The 25153-nt window shown below is 37.1% G+C and overlaps 1 protein-coding gene across 1 annotated transcript; it reads right to left on the bottom strand.

Moving 5' to 3' along the window:
• Nucleotides 1-1038: 1038 nt before the first annotated feature.
• Nucleotides 1039-24619, bottom strand: LOC144650213 (putative G-protein coupled receptor 19). Its single transcript, XM_078509862.1, has 7 exons — nt 24540-24619; nt 22282-22416; nt 20841-21111; nt 18891-19142; nt 9292-9619; nt 8927-9058; nt 1039-4941 (listed from the first exon to the last, which is right to left on the bottom strand). The coding sequence occupies exons 2-7, from the start codon at nt 22392-22394 to the stop codon at nt 4391-4393; spliced, it is 1647 nt and encodes a 548-aa protein (XP_078365988.1). The 5' UTR covers nt 22395-22416; nt 24540-24619; the 3' UTR covers nt 1039-4390.
• Between the last annotated feature and the right edge of the window lie 534 nt (nt 24620-25153).

Here is a 25153-nt window from a genome sequence, read left to right as displayed (position 1 = left end):
AAAAACTCAGTTCACTTTAACATTTTCTTAGGATGAAAATTTGGTAACGGGTCGAGAGTCTAGGGCAATACGTGAACGGCCGTGGGTCATGCAATATTTAAAAAAAAAACGAGTCATATTGTTTCACCACATTTCCAAACACCGAGAAGAGAGATGGAAATACGACGCGCAGCGAACTATTAATTTTCTGATGAAATTCCAGGTGTTTGGAAATGTAATAAGACACTGTCTTGACTGTTAACTAGTAAGTGAAGTTTCTTTAAGTTTTACAAAACTATGCGCCAATAAGTTGAGGCAAACCTCTGTTTAATTCATCCTTAATACAACAGAACACGAGTCGCAAAGAGAACGATTGCGAAAATACCGGGAGTATTTGTAAAATGAGAAGGATCTCTTTCTTTTCAGTTGACTATTCTCCATTAATTTTCTCTGATATGCCTTCTGTGTAGCTTTCCTCAAGTATATTCGCAGCGATGCAAAATTAAAAAAAAAAACATAATTTCAAGAAATATCAGAAGGATAACTCATCATTTACCTGCAATCAGCTTCTTCGTCTACGGGAAAGATTTATCAAAATGACATGACCACAGGCGAGCCATTTCACTGGGACTCCCTGTTTGTTTTTCCGCCTTATAGGGTCATGTGGCCTTGTTCGTGAGTGCAATGGCGCTCATGTAAGTCGTTTTGTTGCTGCTATTTTCTGCCCTCGCTGTAAATAACGATTGCGTAAAAATGAGTTTTGAATAAGGATGGACACATGATGGATTAAAGGTCAGTATACTTAAGTGAATTTGCCTCTATTTTGAAACAAGCCAGAGGGTCCTTTTTAAGGCACACTTCGCAAGTCGGCAAATACTTAGGCTAGAAAGAGATCACGATTAGCTACGGAAGCTGCTTTATCGTTATTTTGTTGTCGTCTTTTACTTTTACTTGGAAATGCGCGAAACGTTGTTCAAGTATTTACAATATATATATTTTTTTTATTAATGCATTTACACAAAAAAACATACAGTACATAAACGATACGCTACTTACAATAAAAATGTTTACACAAAGAAAGAAAAAAAAATTACAAGACGTCAATAGTAAGTACATTCAATAATAATTACAGCAAGCACTATTAATTTTACAGTGTTTTTTTTTCTTTTTAGGTACATGTAATACAACTTACTGGTAACAATATTTATTATCCTTAGCTCTTTTATTAATTAAAGAGAATATAAAGTATTTAAATTAGTTCAAAGTTTTCTTTTCGGTGCCTAGCTTTTTTTTCAGTGCATAGCGTATGGTTATTATCATATTAAGTTCATAATTAAGATTGCAGTATTTACAAAATCCCTAATAACTGGTGAGAATTATGAGAGCAGAACCTTAAACAAAGTCTTAAGGCCTGTTTACACGACAGAAAATAACAAAATGCACATTTTGAGTTTTACCCTGCATGATAAAACACCAAATTTTCTCAACCCTCGCTCAAATTACACTTTTAGGCATGAGTTTACCATACCAACATATGTGCTACCTAAGCATAAAGAGGACTGAGGCAAGGTGAGTTTAACCTTGCAAAATACCAACCGAATATCAGCTTCCGCACAGTTATCATAAAAACCTTTGCTTTATTTTTGAATTTTCTTATTTGATCAGTATAAAGTGTCATTTCAAACTGGATGCAGGTTTTCTAGAACAGCCACCGTGTGCCTACGGAGGCTGTATCCTTTTGAAATTGTCAAGAGTGAAGTTTGCATTCGCAAACATTCTTCGCTCTCAGATGCGTTCTCCCCACATTGTGCTCGAGGCTAAAGAAGAACTATTTCGACGTCTGATTTTTGTGAAAGTTTTTGTATGCTGAAATAATTTTGGCTAGAATACATTCGACGAAAAATAAATTTGTGCAGATATTTTATGTTCCGTGCGAAATGTGTTTACGGGGTTGTCAATGCAAAAAATCCAATTTCGGATTCTTCGTTTCTTTGGGAGCAAAGTATCCGTGTGATCTGTGATTAGTGATCCAATTTTGGATTTTCCCAAACAAACGCACCCTAACTTGCTTGGAAGGTTGGAGTATCTTCGACTGGATTGTTCATTGAATGGTGCATTCATTGGTGACTAATGATGACAATCTCAGTTTGTATAAATAAACTAAATACCACATGGAAAGTGCTTTGTACGGAACGCTTACTCGTTGAATTTCTGATACTACACCAATCGTGCGTAAAAACCGTACGAGAGCACTTTTTCAACTTTTTCCAATCAATCAGACTCGCTTTAAAATTGTCACATAATCTAATAAATTGTCGAATAATCCTGTCTCGCAACATTTTTACTCGACCCTCGTCGAGTTAACGAAAACACTGTACATTATTTCCAACATATATCCTCATGGTCTTAGACATCCTAAGCTACTACATCTAAGCTACAGGTAACTTCGGCCATCCCAAAACGTCTGCTTCAAAAAGCAAGGTCTATCACCTTTAATAAGGGGGACACAATGGCAAATGACACCAATTTCCAGCTGAGCCCCACACTAGCAATTAATTTACTTAAGATGAAATGTAAGGACTACTAGTGGTTGTATATCAATAGCTCTTCAACCGAAGCCTCCGGTCTAAAAAAGTGGGGGCGGGAACTCGGCCCTGAAAATATAGACTGGAAGTCCAAATTTGCTCTTATAGGAAAAGTTAGTCAAGAAAACAAATTGAGGGAATTTAATTATAAACTCATACATAGAACACTTGTAACCAAAAATGAGCCGCACATGTACGGAATAGAAAATAACAACAGATGCTTTTACTGCGATGAATCGGACTCGATTTTACACACCGTCCTTGAATACCGCTATTCTTTATCTTTTATGAACAAAGTTGTGGAATGGTTTAATCAGACTTATAATTGTATGCTGTCTCCAACACACATAGAGAAAACATTTGGCATAGAGCCAGTTGGCTGTAATGACAACAACAATCTGGAATTGATTTATTGTCTTTTATTTGCCAAGTATTACTTGTACTATCAAAAGACATTCACTAAGCCATCTATTTTCCATGAGTTCATCAAAAAACTTAAGTGGAAGCTTGAAATTGAAAAGTATGTTAAAAGGTAGTACTGTAAACTGTAACTCTTACTGCTTTTACGTATAAAACAAAACAATCTTTCTCCTCTCGTAATGTGTTGTACCTAACGAATTTAATTTGATGAAACGCTGTAGTCTCCTTTAGTGAGATTTGGGCCTATCGTATTTTAGTTAAGCATTAAAATTTAAGATTAGAAAAAAAATTCATAACAGAAGTGTCGTTAACTACGATTGTAAAATTCATTAACTATTCATGAGGGTGCAAACCAATCCCAGCAATGTATTCAGATCACATGTACACAACTATAAACCCCAATACAAATCAAACAATAGAATTAACTTTTGATACAGACTACTGCTCAGTTAATTAGTATTCATTAACTTTTGATACAGATCTCTACTGATTCGCATAACAAAACTTTGCATTCAATTTATTGTTTTCATTTCACAAGTAGAATAAAATATTCGCGTCCGATCTGTATGGGCGTTTACAATGGCTTGCCTAGCGGCTCGCCATTGTAAACGCCCATACAGATCTCCCGCTCATATTTTATCTACTACTTATAAATGTATGTGTTTTTTTTCTGTTAAGTATTGTGTTCATTTAAGTTAGTTTAGTAAGTGCTGTAAATTGTTTAATTTAATTCATTATTTAGATTTAGTTAATTTTTAGGCATATTGTTTTGCTGTAAATGGACTTTTGCTGTCAATAAAGTTGTGTTGATTATTAAAATAAATAAATAAATAAATAAAAATATCCTCACGGACCAAATACATGTATTATCCAAAAAGCAGTCTTAATAATCGGTCCGCAAGTGATGAGTAAAATCTGAATAGGCCTGATTCGTTATATCAAAATAGCCCTTATGCATGACTAGTTTCACTACCAAGCCTCGCATTCGAATTGCAAACTTCATGCAAAGATGAAAAGAAAACCCACTACACGTGAAAACTGTTGGATGGTGGCAGAAGGTTGAGAAAAATTCGCGTAAACGGGGCTTGATGGTAAATTTTGAATACATGACGTTATCATGCATAAGGCCTATCCTAACTTGATGCTGAAGCTTGAGGGAATAAAACAATGAAATCATTTTAGTGTCACGGGCAGCCATTTTTTATAGTACGGTTTTCAATTTTACATCGCAGTAAATTTGATTTCAACGAAATCTGAAAAGTATTGAACTCCAGAAAGCCAAATGATACAACGAAACTAACTACCTTCACACCTCCATTTGTTGCCACTGTTCTAGCTACAAATCTACTCGCTTTTTGAAATATTTAAATGCCCTTGTGATAAGTTACTTTAGCCAAGCGTCAAACTCAGCGCACAAACAAAGCCCAGGTGTCTCCAGGAGAAAGAGAAGCCTCTCCGCTATTCCAGTCATCACAGTCACGTCGAGAGGGAAATGAAAAGAAGCGATGACGACCTGAGCTCCTTTGTATTGCCTGCCCAATGCGATACTTCCCCACGCCACTAAATTTCGTCCACTTGCCATCTGCATGAGTGCCATTCCAACCTATCTTACTGCAGTCCTCAGACAGTGTAGAGTTATCATCGGGGAGAACCGTATATGAGCCACATGTCTGGGGCCGAGTTGGTGCCGGGTTGTCATCAATGAAGTACCCCACCACCGACTCCCCCAGGGGATTCAGATTGGTCATAATGTGAAACACAGTTCCGACTTTCTTCTTGTTGCAGTAAAATCGGATTTGCTTGAAGCCCATTTCATTTCTCAAGAGCTGCAAAACCGTTGATGAAACTTTCAGGCCGTGATTACTGTAATTGGAAAGACCGTAAAAATCACGGAAACTGTTTTGCAAACGAAGGTTGGATTCTGTGAATGACATCATTTGAATAGCAGTCCAGCCACCTAGGAATGTAAAACAACTTACATAAAACAGCAAAATTGACAAAGAATAAAGTCCTTATATTAAAATCACCACCCTTTACTTACAAGCGACACAGAGAACAGTGCGAGGAAATCACTCCATATCAAATTAAATATCATCTCCAAACTGAGAAGATTGAGCCACAGGCAGACAAGTCTCTATGTTTGAGGCCGCGTGACTTAAGCGTCACGGTATGCGTTATTTGATCCCATACATTCACTGTAATTTGTAACGATTGACCTCCGCTTGAGTCAACTGATCGTGAGAAATGCTCCATAAAATACTGAATTTCGCATCTTTTCATCCCAAACTTTGATCTACTGTAAGCCAGATAAATAAAGTTCGCTTACCTTTCATCTTTTGTGGCTTTATCTGGCTTACAGTAGATCAAAGTTTGGGATGAAAAGATGCGAAATTCAGTATTTTATGGAGCATTTCTCACGATCAGTTGACTCAAGCGGAGGTCAATCGTTACAAATAACAGTGAATGTATGGGATCAAATAACGCATACCGTGACGCTTAAGTCACGCGGCCTCAAACACAGAGACTTGTCTGCCTGTGATTGAGCTCTCGACACCGCAAATTTAATTGTAACTTTGTGATTTCATTTTCTTATTTCCTAATAGGGAAAATCTTTACTAAAGAAGGTCACTTATCGCATCCAATGACTAGATTTTTAACCAACTGTTTGTTAACAAAAACTTAATTCAATCGACAACTTATATATCTTGTCCGATGCAAGCATTCCATACATTGGAGTGCTTGTTGCTTGGCAAATAACATTCGCTACGCATGCCCAAGCCACTGACCAATGACAACACAGTTACGATTTGATGTCGACAACTAAAGTCAAATATTCCCACAAACGGGTAAAAGGGTCACAACGTAGTTCGCGTTAACTATTAGTTGTCGTCAACTAAGGAGTTTCCCTTTTTGAAAGTTGCCAAAAACATAGTTCTCGGCAACTAAGCAGTTTTCCTTTCTTGGAAAGGAAAACTGTCTAGCTATCAACAATTAAAGTGTACGGAAACTTTGGAAATGTAAAAAGTGTCAAAACATGGGAGGGGTGAGCTGTCGAGATCGCCACTTGGCTCGCCGGTATAGAAACCCCATTACGATTTCTAAGTACCAAAACATGTATTTCGGACGTCAAAACATAACTTGGTTATAACAGCGGTTTATTGCTTAAAGATGTACTAGATATGTGACCGAAAAAGCTTTACAAATGTTCTTATGTACCGCATAGATGCACGCATTTTTTGTAAACAAAGCCCAATTGGCGGGCTAACAAAATTATGTTAAAATTAATTGCAACTGAATATGAGTCTTAAATGAATGATATAGGTGCTTATATAGCGCATTTACAAAGCTCAATGCGCTTTACAATCAGAATTTTATTAGTTGGATAAGACCGGACATCAGCATATTACCGTTAAAAGTGTTCGTTATCTCGCTAATAAAATACCTTTAACTTTTCATTACATATAAAACTATCGAAACAAATTAAAAATAACAAATAAAGTGGGAGTGGCTTATGCCGCTAAATCATGTGTATTGATATTTAAAACGTGATGAGTCAGCAACTAAAACGTTGTGATCAGTGCTATTGAAATGTTCATAAATGTCGCTAAAAGTTTCATGCAGTTTGGTGCAAGGACTATGTACATAAAATGCCCCCCAAAAATCTAAATTTCACACAAAAAATCACACAAAAAATGGAAAATGCTTTTTTGTTATTTTAATTAGTATTCAAGCAACTCTCTCTTAACGAGCACCTCTGTAAAACGGACAGACAAACAGCTCATTGTATATAAGTTATGAAACTAAAATCTTTTTTACAGTCCTCGCGTGAGTTTCCGTACAAGTTGACAGTTCTTATTCTTTCATTCGGAATGCTTTTTGTTAAACAGCTACCTATCCTTTCTACCGAGTCCGCAAGAACATTTAGCAACTTCGTTTGGAAATAAGGCTCTAAATCCCCAGTTCATATGTAAAAATGATAATATTCAAATGTCATTGATATTAAAGAAGAATAGAGTTGAGCTAAATAAGTACTCAAGAATACTAAAGAAAAGGTCACTTGCATTGAGGTGAAACTTCATTGCCGTTAATGAACGTCCATCAATTGCAGAGAGCCTTTTTAAACTTGCCCAAATAACTGGCATGATTGTTCTTTCCAAACCTGATTATTCGTTTGCGGTAACAAGCTTTAAAACGAATCTACCGAGGTTTCCTTATAAAAAAGTGGAAGTGTTAAGCAATTAGTCTGGCTTACAATTAAATATGATTAGCGCACAACAAGAAGGCGCAGCCATGGGAAGCCCAGTTTCCGCTGTTATTGCTAATCTCTACATGGAGAGCTTTGAGGAGCAGACAATAGCTTCATCATCCTACAAACCTAAGATATGGAAAGGGTACGTGGACGATACCTTTACCATCTTGGATCGCGGAAGAGTCGACAGCTTCTTACAACATCTTAACAACCAGCAGCCTTCCATTCGTTTCACCATCGAAACAGAGAGTGACAGCAAACTTGCCTTTCTTGACACCGCAGTTTCGAGAGAACCAGGCGACCGCCTTACCACCAGCGTATACAGGAAGCCTACACACACTGATCAATACTTAGCGTATGATTCACATCACCCTCAATCGGTATCGTAAAGTGTCTTTACGAACGCGCTAAACGCCTCGAAACAAAACCATCTGTAATCTCCAAAGAGAAAAAACATCTGTCATCTGTTCTTGTATCTAATGGTTATCCTTTTTCTTTCTTGAAGAAGATCACCAAGACTAGAAAACCGAACACCAGTGCTGAACCCGTGGCTGAGTTTAAATCTACTGCCGTTCTACCTTATATCACAGGTCTTTCCGAGCAACTTCGCCGCTGCCTACAACAACAAGGCGTACGCGCTGTTTTCAAGTCGGAAACTACACTACGATCACAACTAGTACGACCGAAAGACGCTGTTGATTCGACTAAACAAGATGGCGTTGTTTACAGGATTCCCTGTGAATGTGGCAAAGTTTACATCGGCGAGACTGGAAGACCTATGCAAGATAGGATTAAATAACACGACCGGGACATCCAACTAACCCGCACCCAGACTTCCGCCGTTGCAGAGCACACCAACAACACCGGACACTACCCGCTTTGAAATGAGGTAAAGTTTATTGATCGTGAATCGCACTGGTACACACGTCGGGTCAAAGAGGCGATTCACATAAGACTTCACCCTTTTAATATCAACAGGGACAGTGGAATTGAAATTCCTGAAGCATGGATGCCCACGATCAAAAAACACAACAACAGGAGAACTGTACGACTGCGGACTGCCGAGGGAACAACAGTACACCAGCATGCAGAACACTGAGGATCGAAATGCACCAATCACAGCTGTTGAAAACCAACCAATCACAGCGCAGCCGTGTGCTTTGTAAGCTAACGCACAACTAATAATAATAGTAATAATTTATTTCTAGTGCATTACATTAAAAATCTCAATGCCCTTACAAGTAAAAATATTTAAAATTACAATAGGATAAAGATACTAAATTCTTAAAATCTAAAGTTTATTAAAAATACTAAAATTCATAACCAGTCGACCTTATCGCCTGATAAAGACTAGCAGTATACAGTCGAAACGTCGCGATCTCCATCACACGTGACTACGTCGTGAGACAAACGAAATAATACTTTATTATTGTACTCTACCACCATTAATAACCACAACATTTTTTTACGACAAGAACCATTCCTATCTCGAAATCCTAGTCTTATCTCGCTGCTTATCAAAACAACTCAGGACAAATGTATGTAGAGTATCGAGGGTAATTGGGATTTATTAATCGGGCTAGTTTCGTTAATACTTTTGTAGTGTAAGTAGCATAGGAGATCCCGGGTTTATAAAGCCAATCAGACCTCGCGAAAGCCACTATCTGTCGACTGTTTGGTTATTTTCACTCACCTCCATCAGTGGTCATGTCACAGTAAGCAGTTGAAGGGTGTCCGGACAATGTTGGATCAATTATAGTATATTCTCCATCGCCATTTGAGGGATGCACATGTCTACAGGAGCGATACACGGTTCTAGTTCTTTCTATAAAAAAATGATAAGCACTGTTTATTAATAAAAACAAAATATTCTTCTGCCAATAAAGATATAAAAAGCAATAGACTTCAAAGAAGGGATTCTCAGTCACGACTTTCGATTTCCGCCCCCTCTCCCCTTTTTACATAAATATAGACGTACACGTACATGACAAAATATCATTAAACTTATCACAGTTGTAAAGCCAGTGGAGTGAATAAGCGTATTTTTGGCTTAAATACCTGGTTCTCTCGTCAAACCCATGTACGTGCAGGATGTATCTCGGCTGAAGACTTTTGCTTCAGCAGAATATTTCGTTCTGTTGTTCAGATCACACTGTGAACGCTTCCACCAGTAGTTTAAACTCTTACACTGTGAGTCATGCATGCACTCCTTGAGGCAGCTGGGATAGTTTTCAGTGTAAAGAGACTTGTATGTGTGGTTCAACAGTGCCATTCCTCCCTGAGATCGCTCTTCATTGGTGCAATCCATAGTTGCACTGATGATCGTCAGAGTGCAGTAGATACCACATAAGATGAACTGTGTCAACCTCACTACTCTTCCTTTGGTCTTGAAAAGGAAAAAAAATTGCTATTTGCGTGACATCCTGAAATTATTTGTTGTTTTGTGTCCTTATAGCATCAGGCTATCGAATTGTGAAGTTAAATATGATTATTTGAGAATTAGAATGTAGGTCATCAAATGCCTGATTTTCCTCTTACGTTTCGTACCGTTTTGAAAAAATAAACAGCTTCGCCCTTACCATATTTAAGATATATATTTACAGAGTATTTTGCTCTTCTTTGCAGTAAAGAACAAAAGGATATATGTTCGATAAAAATTCAAAACATCTAAAGCATACTCCTGGCTTAAATTTGCGTCATTTTTTTTTTTTCTGGCAATAGAAACGAACAAAAAAGGTCTGTTCAATTTGAGAATTTTAATGGTTATTCGGAAAAAATTAGGCATACATCATCATGTTAATTTCAAGAAAACGAGATAATTAGACAATGCTTAGCTACTCTCCTTCGCAAACTGAGAATGGGGTTCTGTATCAAATGTTTTACTAGTATAATTCAAAAGTGAAAAACGCGATAGGTCAAATCAACTTTCCGTATACCTTTTTACGCATGCGCATGTGAAATCATAACAATTAGCAACAGAGCACAAGGTTCCAATGGCTTACAGAGAGGTCTAGAAAGGAACACAGTTTTCCGTGTTTTTGAAAACATAAAATCATGGTTTATTTACATAACATTGCTTTAGAGGACTTAATAGAAATAATAGGTTAGGACACTGAAGAAGGGGCAGTAGCCCCGAAACGTATGAAAACATTATACTACCATCAAGCGCATTTTTCATTTTAATTATCGTTTTCAAATTTAATAGAAACGGATGCCAACAAAATCAAGCTCTTAAAAAACTTAAGAATACGGCAATGATATGGTAATAGTAAAAATCATTTTTCTAAGGCGGAGCGAATACAGGAACGCATCCACGGACTTTTATTCAAGAACATCTGGAAACCATGGTAAAATAAATTGTGATTTTTAAGATGGATTGATTTCATAAAGATTGTTGAATTAACTAACCGACTCCTTTTATTATCAAAGTTTTGTTTAACATTCGCCAGTGTTTAGAGGCACTTGTGTTGACATTCCCTTGATGTGGTAATTCTGACAGTTTTGATACCAACACAGTGTTAATTTAAATAAAGTGTCTGTCCAGAAGACTTTGCTTTGAAGTGCTTCAAAACTTAATTTTTTGGAGAAAGGTGTATATATGAAACGGTTTGCACGGGCTGCAAATAATGTCGCAAACCACGCCGCTACAGCGGCAGTAACATTGCTTCATCATGCATCATTCAAAAGTCGCAGGAGTGCCCAACATCAAATTCCTCCTCACAATATCAATATTTAATCAAGAGAAAAAGGTTATGAGAATTAATTTAATGATCACCAAAGGGAAACTGCTTTCACCTTCCCACAACTAATACTAAAAGACAATGTATGGGAATGAGATGAGCCAGGTGAATTTTTATCTGGATATTCGTGATTCAAGGGTTAAGTAAAAGTTCCGAAAAAAAAAAAAATTTCGCTTCTTCTGAGAGTTCGGCAACCAAAAAATATATGCTTTCCTAGCGATCCGCAGCGATTCTGTTCATGTCTTAAATGTGAACAAGATATTGTAGAAGTTTACAGCATGTCAACAGATAATTTTTTTCTAAGCTCAAAATTCGCGTTCATACCTAAACTCTCGCCACCATTTTTTTACACTTGTGTACTTGGGTGTGAAAGACAGGTACTTGTGTACTTGGGTGTGAAAGAAATACATTTTGTCTTTCATTAAAAATTCCCTTAATGTATTCTCAACGTTTTGCAAGTAGGAGACATTCTGATAACAGATTCTCGAAACATTGCCGTGGTGACAATATTTGAGTTATGGATGCACGCGCGCACTTCTAACTTAATTTGATCACGCGAGCTTGTTGGCATGTTTCAAGTCAATTTTAATTCCCAACTATCGCTTTAACATTTCCTCATTGCTTACTGTCCTTTGTCACAAGTAACAAAACAAAAAAACGGCGCAAAACGTGAAAAGTGTTTTGCGTATAATATTGTTCCCAGTTGCGTATTCTAGTTGCATTTTCAAGTGATGCTGATTATTAAAATTGTAGCCAGATTTCGTTAAAGCCAAGAATTAAGAGTGAAGTAAAGGAAAAAAGGAAAAGCTTACCAAACTAAATTGTTGAGTCTTCATTGCCATGCAAATTCCGGTCGTTCAATGTCTTGATTGTTCTGGGTGATAAATTCGACAATTTAACGGTGAATGAAACAGAAAAATCTAGATCAAGGGCCCCTAAAAACATTATTTGGAAATGTTTTATTAGTTTTCAAGGCAGACCGAGCTGCAATTCATCGTTGATCGCGTGTATTATTCAAAGTTGTGAATAACTCAACTGAAAAGGCGGAAAAAGTTGTCGAACCCCTACCTGCGCCTTTTAAATAACCCTTATATTACTTTATTGTTTTTTTTTTATTATTATATTTACAAACCCCACATGAAAGCATTTTCAAAACTATACTTGGTTTATCAAAATAGATATAAACATTTGACACACACTTCTTCCTTTGAAGTACGAAAAATTTCATTATCTATTAATTGACCAAACTATAGACCTCATTGATAACGTCAAAATAATTTAACAAAATAATAAAAACTTAAACCAGAAATTTCAAGTTAAGATTAAAGTTGCTTAAAAAGAGAATATTATAAGTGAATAATATATATAATTGGAATATGCAACTTTTTTCCACTTTTCAAGCTTATAATCAAAGATCGATAGTTGACACGTTGTTTTAATCTCTTTTTGATCACTTTCGAATGTTGAAAAACCTTAAAAAGTAAATACACATGTTAATAATAAGTAACGGCTGTTCAAACAAAGACTTGTAAATTACAATATCCCACGAAACAAAAACCTTCTCGCCGCGGATCGAGTCTCATTGTCTGTATTAAGGTTTGTTTTTGATTATCTTTTTAACAACTCAGTTCACTTTTACATTTTCTTCGGATTAAATTGTTTGGTAAATGGTTGCGAGTCTAGGGCAATATGTCAAGGGCCGTGGGTCATGCAATATTTAAAAACGAGACATTGTTTCACCACATTTCCAAACACCAAGAAGAAAGTGTAAAATACCGCCCTTGCCGGCGACGCGCAGCGGACTATTTTTGACGAAATACGAGGTGTATGAAAATGTTGTAAAACACTGTCTCGAGTGTTTGAAATATCTTCTAAATCAAAAGTTAAACTGAGAAGAAAACTATTAATTAGCAAAAGATGAAGTATCAATAATTTGTTTAAATGTATGCACCAATAAACTGAGGTTGTTACAACAACCTCGCAAAAAGAACGATTGCGCCGGGCTCAACGTTATAACAACAGAACTGTGGCGATGTCAAAGAAATTACCGAGGGAATTTAAACTTTTAAAACAAAAAGATTTTTCTCGTCTCTCAGTTGAAAAAAACGGCGCAAAACGTGAAAAGTGTTTTGCGTATAATATTGTTCCCAGTTGCGTATTCTAGTTGCATTTTCAAGTGATGCTGGTTATTAAAATTGTAGCCAGATTTCGTTAAAGCCAAGAATTAAGAGTGAAGTAAAGGAAAAAAGGAAAAGCTTACCAAACTAAATTGTTGAGTCTTCATTGCCATGCAAATTCCGGTCGTTCAATGTCTTGATTGTTCTGGGTGATAAATTTCGACAATTTAACGGTGAATGAAACAGAAAAATCTAGATCAAGGTCCCCTAAAAACATTATTTGGAAATGTTTTTTTAGTTTTCAAGGCAGACCGAGCTGCAATTCATCGTTCATCGCGCGTATTATTCAAAGTTGTGAATAACTAAACTGAAAAGGCGGAAAAGTTTTCGAACCTCTACCTGCGCCTCCTGAATAACCCTTATATTACTTTATTGTTTTTTTTTATTATATTTACAAACCCCAGATGAAAGCATTTTCAAAACTATACTTGGTTTATCAAGATAGATATAAACATTTGACACACACTTCTTCCTTTGAAGTACGAAAAATTTCATTATCTATTAATTGACCAAACTATAGACCCCATTGATAACGTCGCTTTGTTATTTTAACAAAATAATAAAAACTTAAACCAGAAATTTCAAGTTAAGATTAAAGTTGCTTGAAAAAGAGAATATTATAAGTGAATAATATATATATAATTGGAATATGCAACTTTTTTCCACTTTTCAAGCTTATAATCAAAGATCGATAGTTGAAACGTTGTTTTAATCTCTTTTTGATCACTTTCGAATGTTGAAAAACCTTAAAAAGTAAATACACATGTTAATAATAAGTAACGGCTGTTTAAACAAAGACTTGTAAATTACAATATCCCACGAAACAAAAACCTTCTCGCCGCGGATCGAGTCTCATTGTTTGTTAAGGTTTGTTTTTGATTATCTTTTTAACAACTCAGTTCACTTTTACATTTTCTTCGGATTAAATTGTTTGGTAAATGGTTGCGAGTCTGGGGCAATATGTCAAGGGCCGTGGGTCATGCAATATTTAAAAAAGAGACATTGTTTCACCACATTTCCAAACACCAAGAAGAAAGTGTAAAATACCGCCCTTGTAGGCGACGCGCAGCGGACTATTTTTGACGAAATACGAGGTGTATGAAAATGTTGTAAAACACTGTCTCGAGTGTTTGAAATATCTTCTAAATCAAAAGTTAAACTGAGAAGAAAACTATTAATTAGCAAAATATGAAGTATCAATAATTTGTTTAAATGTATGCACCAATAAACTGAGGTTGTTACAACAACCTCGCAAAAAGAACGATTACGCCGGGCTCAACGTTATAACAACAGAACTATGGCGATGTCAAAGAAATTACCGAGGGAATTTAAACTTTTAAAACAAAAAATAATTTTCTCGTCTCTCAGTTGACACTTCTCCTTCAATTCGCTTTCCTATGCTTCAGATTTTTCCTTTGTGTTCCAAGTACTTTCGAAGCAACGCAAATGACAAATCATTTTTTAAAATATCAAAATCATATGTCAGAACAGTAGTGCATTTAACTACCCTATTATAGGAATAGTACGAAGCATTTTAACAATGCGAACAAAATTTACGCGTAATAAAATTAACGCAAATTAAAGAAAAGTTCTGGTTTAATGCTTTTGGTAAACGTGTTAACATAAATAAATTTAACGCGAATTTTTCCAATTCGCGTTTATAACATGTGTCGTTAATTTCCTATAATAGGTAAATAACAGTGCCCAACACGTGCTAATCACGTGCGGTAAAAGTATTTATTATATAAACATCAGTAAAATACCAGGAAATCTTTCGCACGAAAAAATCATATCTTCACACGTGAAAATAACATGTTTTATTTTTTTCCAAGAGGGCACGGTAACGAATCCTGCAATCTGATTGGTTATTAGCGCGGGCAAGATTCTCCTATCTCTGCCCACGGGCCACGGTAACGCTTTCGTGAGTTTCATTTCGCGGCGAGACGAACGAACCCATGACAGTTTTGCTCTCCAAAATGATTTAAATCGATGTAGTTGCTCACCAACCGTTGTAAATTTGAAAGGGAAAATTAGCAGTGGAATTAAAGGCTTTGAAGTTCTCCAAAAGGCGAGTATTTATTCTCTTTAGTGACAAAATGAAGTTATAGTTTTATGGCCGTGGTTTGCCGATCGTTGTTTGTGCATTCGCACTGATTTTCACGCCATTGCGGTTAACTGCAAGTCGCCGGTTTACAGACTCGATTTATCCTTTCAAACACCTTGCTTCTCTGCTACTTTTCTCCAAAACCGAATACTGCTTATCGCCATTCAAGAAAATGAGATGCTTTATTAAAAAACAGTCAAATTAATTCTCGCAATATTGTGCCGTCACTGTGCAGGCGACCAAACTACACATTTCAGCTTCATTCAGTTTCACTTTCGCAAACTTTTTGTCAAAACAGAATACTGTGGGAATCAACACAGAGGTTTTTGACTCGTTAAATACAAATGTAAATAGCTAAGTGCTTTCCAGTCCGAAAAGTAAGTTTAATTAACTAAAGAACTCACAAGCCGAAATGGAGTTAAAAGTGTTTCGCAACTCGCTGATTGCTCTGTTCTACATTTTGCTTTTCTATTATTTCAGATGCTTTTTTTCTTTTTTTTTTTCAGATGAAATTTTCCTTGAGTACTGTTCATTTTAGTGAATTTATTTTGTTTGGCAGTAAGCTCTTATAGCAAACAGATCATTATTTACTCTTGCCGTAGCTTATGGCGATCGACTCAACATTGGATGCGCGCGTATATAAATACAAACACATTTGGCAAGAAAGTCTTTGTAGGTTTTTTAGGTGTTTTTTAATCAAACACATTAAAGTAGGAAAAAAAATAAATAAGTTATTTACCGGCTTAGGGTCGGTCCGTGTAGTGAAAAACTGTGACCTCGGCCTTGAAAATGCTGCCCGAGGCCGCAGGCCTCGGGCAGCATTTTCAAGACCTCGGTCACAGTTTTTCACTATACGGACCTCCCAGCCGGCAAATAACATATAATTTTCACATGTGAAGATATCGATTTCGGAACATTTTCTGGCAAGTGTGCCCTGTTTCAATGCTTAATGAGCCAAAGAAAATCGATATTAAGTCGAAACATCCTCGGATCTTCCTCGGCAATCTTCGGCAATCTTCGGATATCTTCGGAAATTTTCGGAAAAGTTCGGAAAATGTTCGGAAACATTCGTACGACCTTCGGACAACATTTTGAAAATCTTCGGAAATCCTCGGAAAACGGTCGGAAATCTTCGGAAAATCGTCAAAAACATGGTAATTAGTAGGTTTATATAATAAACAGAATATTACATGGTTGCTTGGAGATATGAAGTTTATCTTCTCGTGTTCAAATCAATATCCCACTCGTTCGCTGCGCTCACTCGTGAGATATCGATTTGAACACTCGAAGATAAATTTCATATCTCCGCGCAACCATGTAATATCCTCTATATATCCTTCTAATTCTTTAATTCATCAACAACATCCTTAGTTGTGATTTAAAATCCAGAAAAAGGGTATGTAAGTCTAAAATAAACTGGAACTTCGACTTGCCGATATTTCGTGTTTATTCAAAACACTTCATCAGTTGCCCTGATGAAGTGTTTTGAATAAACACGAAATATCGGCAAGTCGAAGTTCCAGTTTATCGTAGACTTTTAATTCTCTAAATATATATGTCACTCGATATCACAGGTGAGTGCTTTCACGTGTTTCGTATTCTTTTTGTAGCTTACAACTCTTCGGAAAACTATCTCTGTAGCTATAAATAAATAAGGAAAAAATCTATGGAGCTGTTTTGTCTGAAATTGTAAATTCTAGCGACCGTATATTATAATTATACACAATTTGGGTGGTATTCAGAAAAAGTTGTAGTCAGGCATGATTATATACTGAAACTAAAAATTCGATTTCGGTTCAATAATAGAATGTAACGCTTCCACAATCAGTGACCAATGAGAACAACAGTCTACAATCTTTACGACGTTGAAATCGAATTCGTGTTTTCAGTGGTCACGCAGATTGTTTTTGGAAGCGTGACATTGTATTCTGCACATTCCAGGAAAAGAAGGTAACAGTAGCTTAACTGGAACTTCCCACTTTTACAATTTTACTAAGCGACAAAAAATGTTTGTTTAAATTTGGGTGGTACTTTTTACAGTATAGGATATCTTGTACTGAGTTTGTAAGTTTTTGAAGGGGCCCCTACTTGCTTGCTTGCTTGCTTGCTTGCTTGATTGATTGCTTGTTTGCTTGCTTGCTTGCTTGCTTGCTTGCTTGCTTGTTTGCTTGCTTGTTTGCTTGCTTGCTTGCTTACTTGCTTGCTTGCTTGCTTACTTGCTTACTTGCTTGCTTGCTTGCTTGCTTGCTTACTTGCTTACTTGCTTGCTTGCTTGCTTTTAGTCCTACGTTTTATACATGAGCCTCTGGCTCGGACATTGAGGGAGACCTCGTCCCACGTATGGACAATAAAATTGCATTGTATTGTATCGTATTGTATTGCTTGCTTGCTTGCTTGCTTGCTTGCTTACTTGCTTGCTTGCTTGCTTGCTTGCTTGCTTGCTTGCTTGCTTGCTTGCTTGCTTGCTTGCTTGTTTGCTTGCTTACTTACTAACGTACTTACTTACACCATATTTTACACCGTATTTTTCCTAACTAATTTGTAACTATTGAGTGAAAGTTATCCAAAAGAACCATGTTATTTCATGTTCAATGATCACTTCGCGGTGCTGCGTTGTTGTGAACAACTGGCATTGTTGGCAAGCTCCATTCCCTGTACTTTCCCGGTGGTGAACGAAACCTGAGTGCAGAGGAGCCAGTGCAGTGCAATTTCCTAACTAATTTGTAACTATTGAGTGAAAGTTATCCAAAAGAACCATGTTATTTCATGTTCAATGATCACTTCGCGGTGCTGCGTTGTTGTGAACAACTGGCATTGTTGGCAAGCTCCATTCCCTGTACTTTCCCGGTGGTGAACGAAACCTGAGTGCAGAGGAGCCAGTGCAGTGTATCACTCCTTTTAACTTTTCTCTGAATTGTTTGTTCAGCAGAGCATAGACAAAGGGATTAACAGCGGAATTGAACAAGACCATTGTGTTAGCAATGGCGATTGGCATGGGGCGCATGTTGGAGAATGAATAGTTCCATAAGACATAGAGAACTAGGTCTGTTCCCCAACAAATGCCAAACATAGCACTGACAGTTAAAACCATCAAGGTGACCCTCTTTCGCACCTTCGTAACACCCTGTGTATATAGAAATAGCACACACTTGGATTAACAAATTTATTTTAATACATTTGAACCTCTGTAAAATGTTTAAGTGTGAAAATATTAGGTCTGAGGTTTATATAAGTCTTGCGCATGTGTCGCAATAATTGAAGCACGTTGCTTTTCCTTAAAGTCGTTCTAGAGATGTTCCGTTGTTAGTGGAATAAATCCTAAGTTAACAGTAATCAAGACGGGTAGAACCTCTGTAGAAAAAGGTCTTTGTATTGTAGAGGTAGAACTGAACTAAACTAGTTTTGTTTTCTTGTTACCAAGTGAACTGCTAGTGTAAAAACGTGTCCGTATTATGAAAGTGTTTCTAAGTAGAGGGTTTAAGGCCGTGTTCACACTTAGTGCCCAAGCGCTAGTACCTGAGGAAAGGCAAAAAATATCATCGTGTTTAACTGTATAGCCAATTTTGATCGATCAAAGCAGAAACATTTTTTTAAAGATTTTCTATTTATGCATACAACTTCATCGTGGACACTTACTCGTTGTTGGTGAGTGAGTTGATTGTCATCATCACCTTTGAACCACAAAGCGTACACCACTCTAGAGTATAATCCAGCCATTAGTGCCAAGGTCAGCAATGTAAAGGACAACCATATCAAGCTGTAAGCCTTTCCCATCCACGATTCAGGCCAGACATCCACGCAGCGATTACTCCTCTTCTCTAGGTTTCTAACTAGAAACAGCGGGATATTGAGTAGCAGTGAAAAGATCCACGAACCAGCAATGATCACCTAAATTCAGAAAGTATTACCCTTAGGATATCGATTTACGAAAAGACATTAAGGTGGCTTGTAATGGTCCAGGCATAACTAATCGATGATCAATGACATCAACTGGTAACCAATGAGTAATCGATGGGTAATCAGTTGATTAGTCATTGATTATTGGCGATGATCAATGAGTAATCGATAAGTAATCGAAGCCCCAAAATTTTGTGGCCTATCGATTATTCATCAATGACATCGATTACTCATTAATGTAATTGATTACCTATTGATGTTATTGATTACTCATCGATGACCCATCGATTACTCGTCGACTATTATACTGCGCACAAAAGACACATTTCTTGCTTTCTTGTACCATTTTTTTTTTTTCATTTGTAATTTTTAAACCTATGTTAGACGTATTTTTTTTTTATAACTGGTGTTCCTGTTGACGAAATTACGCCTTCACAAAAGGTCAAATAACCTTCCAGCATGTCGAGACGTGAAGTGCTAATCACAAATACAGATGATTCTCAAATGTGCAATATTTCACTTTACTCAACTCTTTATTTAATAACATAACAACTGTTAAGAACCAACCAGTCTGAAAATAAAACTAACATGTACAGGTACGCTGACAAGAAATGACTACATGGTTACAGATTTTGTTCGGTGGATGTTTGTCAGCAAAGTAAAACTGCTTCTGCTTAGGGAAACAGCCGTCATAAGCAGTTACATTGCGCACCGGAACAGCTGCAAGCACTTTTACTGTTTGTGCCGCGCTTTTTTCACGTGTAACCATGGGTCATGATACGGTTTTCAGCCACTAGATGATATCGATGTGTAATAAATAAAATCAATGACTAACTAATGCAATCAATGACTAATCGATGCAATCGATGACTAATCGATAACCAAAAATTTTGTGGCCTATCGATTAGTCATCGATTACTCATTGATCATCGGCAATAATCAATGACTAATCAATTGATTACCTATCGATTACCTATTGATTACTCAATGATTTCATTGATGTCATTGATGTCATCGATTAGTTATGCCTGGAATGGTCTACACATTTCCATCTTACGCTCCTATTTTAACTACACCAAAAATTTGGAAAATAGCTTTTAATACACATTTGTGTTGGTTTTACCAGCGAGCATGAGGCCACTGTAACGTCAAAAATCTTTGTCATGACAACGTCAAAGAGCTCAGAGATTCCCAAGATTTGACCTCTTCAGACTAATAACTTAAAAACTACTCGGTTAAAGTTTTGGGTTTTAGTTTTACTAGTCTCGGTAACCTGCTAACATTTTGACTTCATCGTTTGATCGATTATTTACATTTACGTAGACAAACTGTCATATAGAACAGATTTATCCTTCTTATTGCCGTATACCTTTAAGTATCAATCGCGACAGGGCCGTAACCAGATCTTTGCCATAGATGAGGCAAGATCTTGCTAGTGGGTTCTGGGGGGCATGCCCTCCAGAAAATATTGAAATCTAAAAGCTACGAATCTCTTTCAGAGACATTTTTCATGAGGTATTTCTGGAAAAAAATCAGTCTTGTTCGACTGGGGATTATTTTTCCAACAAAACATATATATATATTTTAATTTGGGTAAAAATTTAGAGGAGGCAAGTTCCTCGTCTTGCCTCTTCCTAGCTACGACCCTGATCACGAACGACGTAAGCCACGCTGGGGTCAGTAACGCACCTTTATTTTACGCTTGGTAAGTTTGCCTTTGTTACCAAGAGGATACATGACTGCATAATATCGTTCAATGGCGATTGCAGAGAAAGTGATAGCCGAGGATGCTGCTCCGACCCATGCCAAGTTTCCACCTGTCAGCAACTTGCATACAATTGTACCAGTCAGCCCATCTGGGTGGGCGGGAAAGACGCTTACAATAACTTCCGGTGCAATAAACGTCGCGTAAAGGATGTCCGCCACAGCCAAGTTCACAATAAGATAATTTATAGGAACTCTAAGGAAATGAAAGACATTTCGCATGCTTAGTTAGGGGCTCCATTGTGGATGGGTGCAAGGATGTGTGCATGTGCAAACTGTATCGGTGCTACAGCCAATATCAAAAAGACACTCTGGGTTGTGTCCTCCGCCCTTTCCCTGAATAATGTTGTCTGGAGTTCAGGATTACAACCTTAAAGCAACAACTTTGCTACAACCAGTTCAAATAGAGCTGAAACATTTTTACATTTTATACCCTGTGTCTCCCCCCCCCCCCCCTCCCATCTCCCTTGGTCAATTTTCTCTGAATTTCAAGATTACATGTAAACGTTTAAGCATGCATTGATCATGGAAGGAAGGGGGCGTTAGTAATAAAATTTTCTTCTTTATTTTCCAATAAAGCCATAAATCCTTTACAAAAATGCAACTATTGGGAGAGTGCCCCATCTATTTTTAAATATGTTTGTAGATCAAAAAAGCGCTAGGAATTATTTAGAATTACATTTTTAGCCCGAGTAGAACTTTTCCTGGAGGTTTTAACGCTCGTAACCTTTCTCGGCTGCTTTCCCTTTTTTCTTTTTTTTTTCAGAAGTGGAGCGGCTTTTGGAAAACGGAACTTTGAACTTTCGTGCTAAACATCTCCCAGGAAGTGAAGAAATTATTCTACATGACACGAGCGTGGGACAAAGAAAAATTCTGAGTCCCCAACGGGAATCGAACCCATGGCCTCCCAGATACCGGTTGGGCGCTCTAACCAACTGAGCTGCGAGATATAGAGATATCACCGAGCTTGAAATTTACCATCTTTATTATTTACTACACATTTGATGATTTCGCCTTTGCTGTTCCTATCAGTATGCAGGACGATGTCACTTATCAACCTAGTAAATGGCTCAGCTCACAGCGAGTCTCTCATAGCTCAGTTGGTTAGAGCGCCCAACCGGTATCTGGGAGGCCATGGGTTCGATTCCCGTCGGGGACTCAGATTTTTCCTTTGTCCCACGCTCGTGTCATGTAGAATAATTTCTTCACTATTACGGAGATATTAGCTATGATGAATCTACTCTTCAAATTCAAGGAAAAATAAAGTTCCTTGCTATAGCATACCATACCATACCATACCATACCTACCATACCATACTATACCTTGCCATTATTAATATTTTAAAATTGGTTTTGCTCATCTTACCTCATATCGCGATTTCTCTTTATGATTGTACAAACAAGAGAGTTGCCTATGATATCTATTAGGGCGAGGGTGAAGAGGGCCGTTGTTAGGGCAACACCACCTGATTTCGACATGACGGAGGGCGTTAGTGTATAGCTGTATGGAAACAACATAAAGGTTACGTAAAGCCTTTGTAACTGATAATCGCAGAGGCGGCGGAGCGTTTTGGAACGTGGGAAGGGGGCTAAGACTGGTTCAAAAATACTCGGCAGGTTTTCATATTTGAAGAAACTTTTTTTCGTTCTAGCAACTTTATGTTTTCTGAGCAGTTTCTAGACCAGAGATTTCCGAGGATTCTCCGATTGTTGTTCGAAGGCCAAACGAACGTTTTCGATCATTTTTCGAACTTTTCCGAAGATAAACGAAGTTTCAGGAACCTTTTCAAGGAAGTTTCGAATATTTTTGACCTTAGCTACGGGACAAATCAATTTAACGCTGCGCTCGCGAGATTCTCGGCACCAAACGTGGAGGGCTGAGCCACCCAAATTTTCGTTTGGGTGGGAGCTACAACCCTTCAACCACCCTGCCCACCCTTTGCTCCGCCGCCTGTAAAACGTACATATAGAAAGGGGCATTATTCCATTTTTAATACAATGTACCAGTATAAGCTTCTTTGAAATGCAGACGATTTTAATATAACTTTTTCGAAGTAGCACACAACTTACATAAAAATTCTTATTACTTAATAACTGGTCCCAAGGAAAACAGTAAGTTTTGAAAAAATGTTTTAAAAATACAGTGGAATTCCGATTTTTCAAACCTTCCCATAACTCGAACCAAAAGTGATTCCCCTTCCTCAGTCAAACTCTTCCGTTTTAACTTCGATTTCTCGAACCAATTTTTGTTCGAGAAATGAAGAGACCGGGATTCCACTACAGATGTTAGCTGCCGATGACTAGTATTTCAAAGCTCCCACGAAAGTTTTTATCGCTTAAAAAAACCTGGAAATGTTATATTCCACAACCGGCAAGAGTGAAGAATAATCTTTCTTCTATGCGTGAATAAATAAATCAGATTTCTGTAGTTACGGAAACGTTACATCAATCAATCGGTTTTTTGGCTAACTCTTAAAATAATCCCCCAAAAAAAGGTCTTTCGCTTACTTTGCCAAAAACTGCTCTTCAAAAAACATATTTGTATTTGACGAGTTAATTTTAAGATTTAGGAAATTAATTTCGATGAAAAGTTTCCGAGATGCAAACAAAAACCATCTACGGTAAGCCACATCACAATTTGTTCAATTTGTTCAAGCTGTTCTGGAAAAGCAATTTGGGGAAAATAATTCGAGATTGTTCCATTCTTGGGCTCCGTAACCCAGTCCACACTTCATGGTAGCAAGCTTTCTCGCGCAGTTGCGACCAAATGAATATCAGCTAATACAAAACTTTTTCGCATCCAACCTACTCAAATCTAGTGAAGTGTGACGATCTCAAGGACTTAGATCGACTCTTCTTAAGTAATATTGGAATAATTATTATGTTTTTTAAACCGTCGTGGGAAAATGATATGCTTATTCCTTTTTACGGCACATATGGAAAGCAAACGTGAAAATAAATAGAAATAACTCTTGCGGTTCCGTACAATGCCGCCTAATCATTAAACATTAATCATTTCTCATATACACAATAGCTTCGACACCTTATTTATCTTCCTCTTTTATTTTATTTTTATTACTTTTTCTTCTATATCCATGTTTTTTTATACCTCGACCTTTTTTTTCTTCTTTTTCTTAGACCAGCCACCCAGCCAGATTAGCTCTTATACTTATCCTGAATGGAAGGAACTTTACTAGTTATAGTCATTTATTCTTGTACCACACTTCACGTAAAACAAAGTAAATAAGCGTGTGTCTTTGTTGTTGTTGTATAAATCTCGTGAAATATTTCCTTCGCAATCTCAGTTAGGCAATGTGCACAAAACACTCTTTTGGTTAACAAGTAATAACCAGATCAGATCTATACATTGAATGCACGCGCTAACTTGATGTCTTTGGAAAGAACCGATACAACACTCAATTTTTCAAGCATCGTTATTATAAAATAATTATTATTGCTTGAAAAGTCAGTCTTAATTCGCAATACATTTGTCACCACACTCTTTCACCCCGTGAAAATATAACAAAAGAAACTCGACCAAGACGATAACAAAACTGATGGGACCTCTCAGCTAAAAAAAGGTCGGCAATAAAAAGAAAAGAAAGGAATGAAAAACATGCTTACCTTGAGAAACTGGAAGGGAAATTTGGAGTTGTTCAACCGGAGATGAATCGCGAGGAAGCGCAAAAGTTCACTGATTATTGTATGTGTTTAATTATGTATTGACCTCAATATAACAAAAGGGTCAATTTCAAATGTTTTCAAACTCAATTTCAAATGTTTCATTAACAGAAAGCAAACCTTCATATGCTCTCTATGCTCCAACCAGTGTTTATGACAACAACAATAGCTTTGTTGCAAGAATACCATGGCGACATTACGTTGATATAAGAAACCCCAATATAACGAGGGTCGTGGTATAACGAACGATACTTTTCATCTTAATAATGATAAAATACATGGTAAAGCACCCTGATAAAGTGGAACCCGACATGATGAAGTACCAAGGGACTGGAAATAGTGTTCGTTATAACGGAGTCTTATTTTATCGGGATTCTTTTCCACGCATTTCACTATTTCTAGCAGAAAAAAACATCGTACGTTATTCGCGGTCGTCGTTATATAGGGGCTCATCATGTCAGGGTTCCACTTTATTGTGAATCGAGCCCCGGTTACAAAAATACATATTGTTTTTCCTTGGTACTTTTTTATATCGGGACTTTAAATTATACTGCATT

Source organism: Oculina patagonica, chromosome 4, assembly GCF_052425735.1.
Source record: "Oculina patagonica isolate OP01 chromosome 4, crgOcupat, whole genome shotgun sequence".
Taxonomy (NCBI): Eukaryota; Metazoa; Cnidaria; class Anthozoa; order Scleractinia; family Oculinidae; genus Oculina; species Oculina patagonica.
This window is presented reverse-complemented; position numbering and strand designations above follow the sequence as displayed.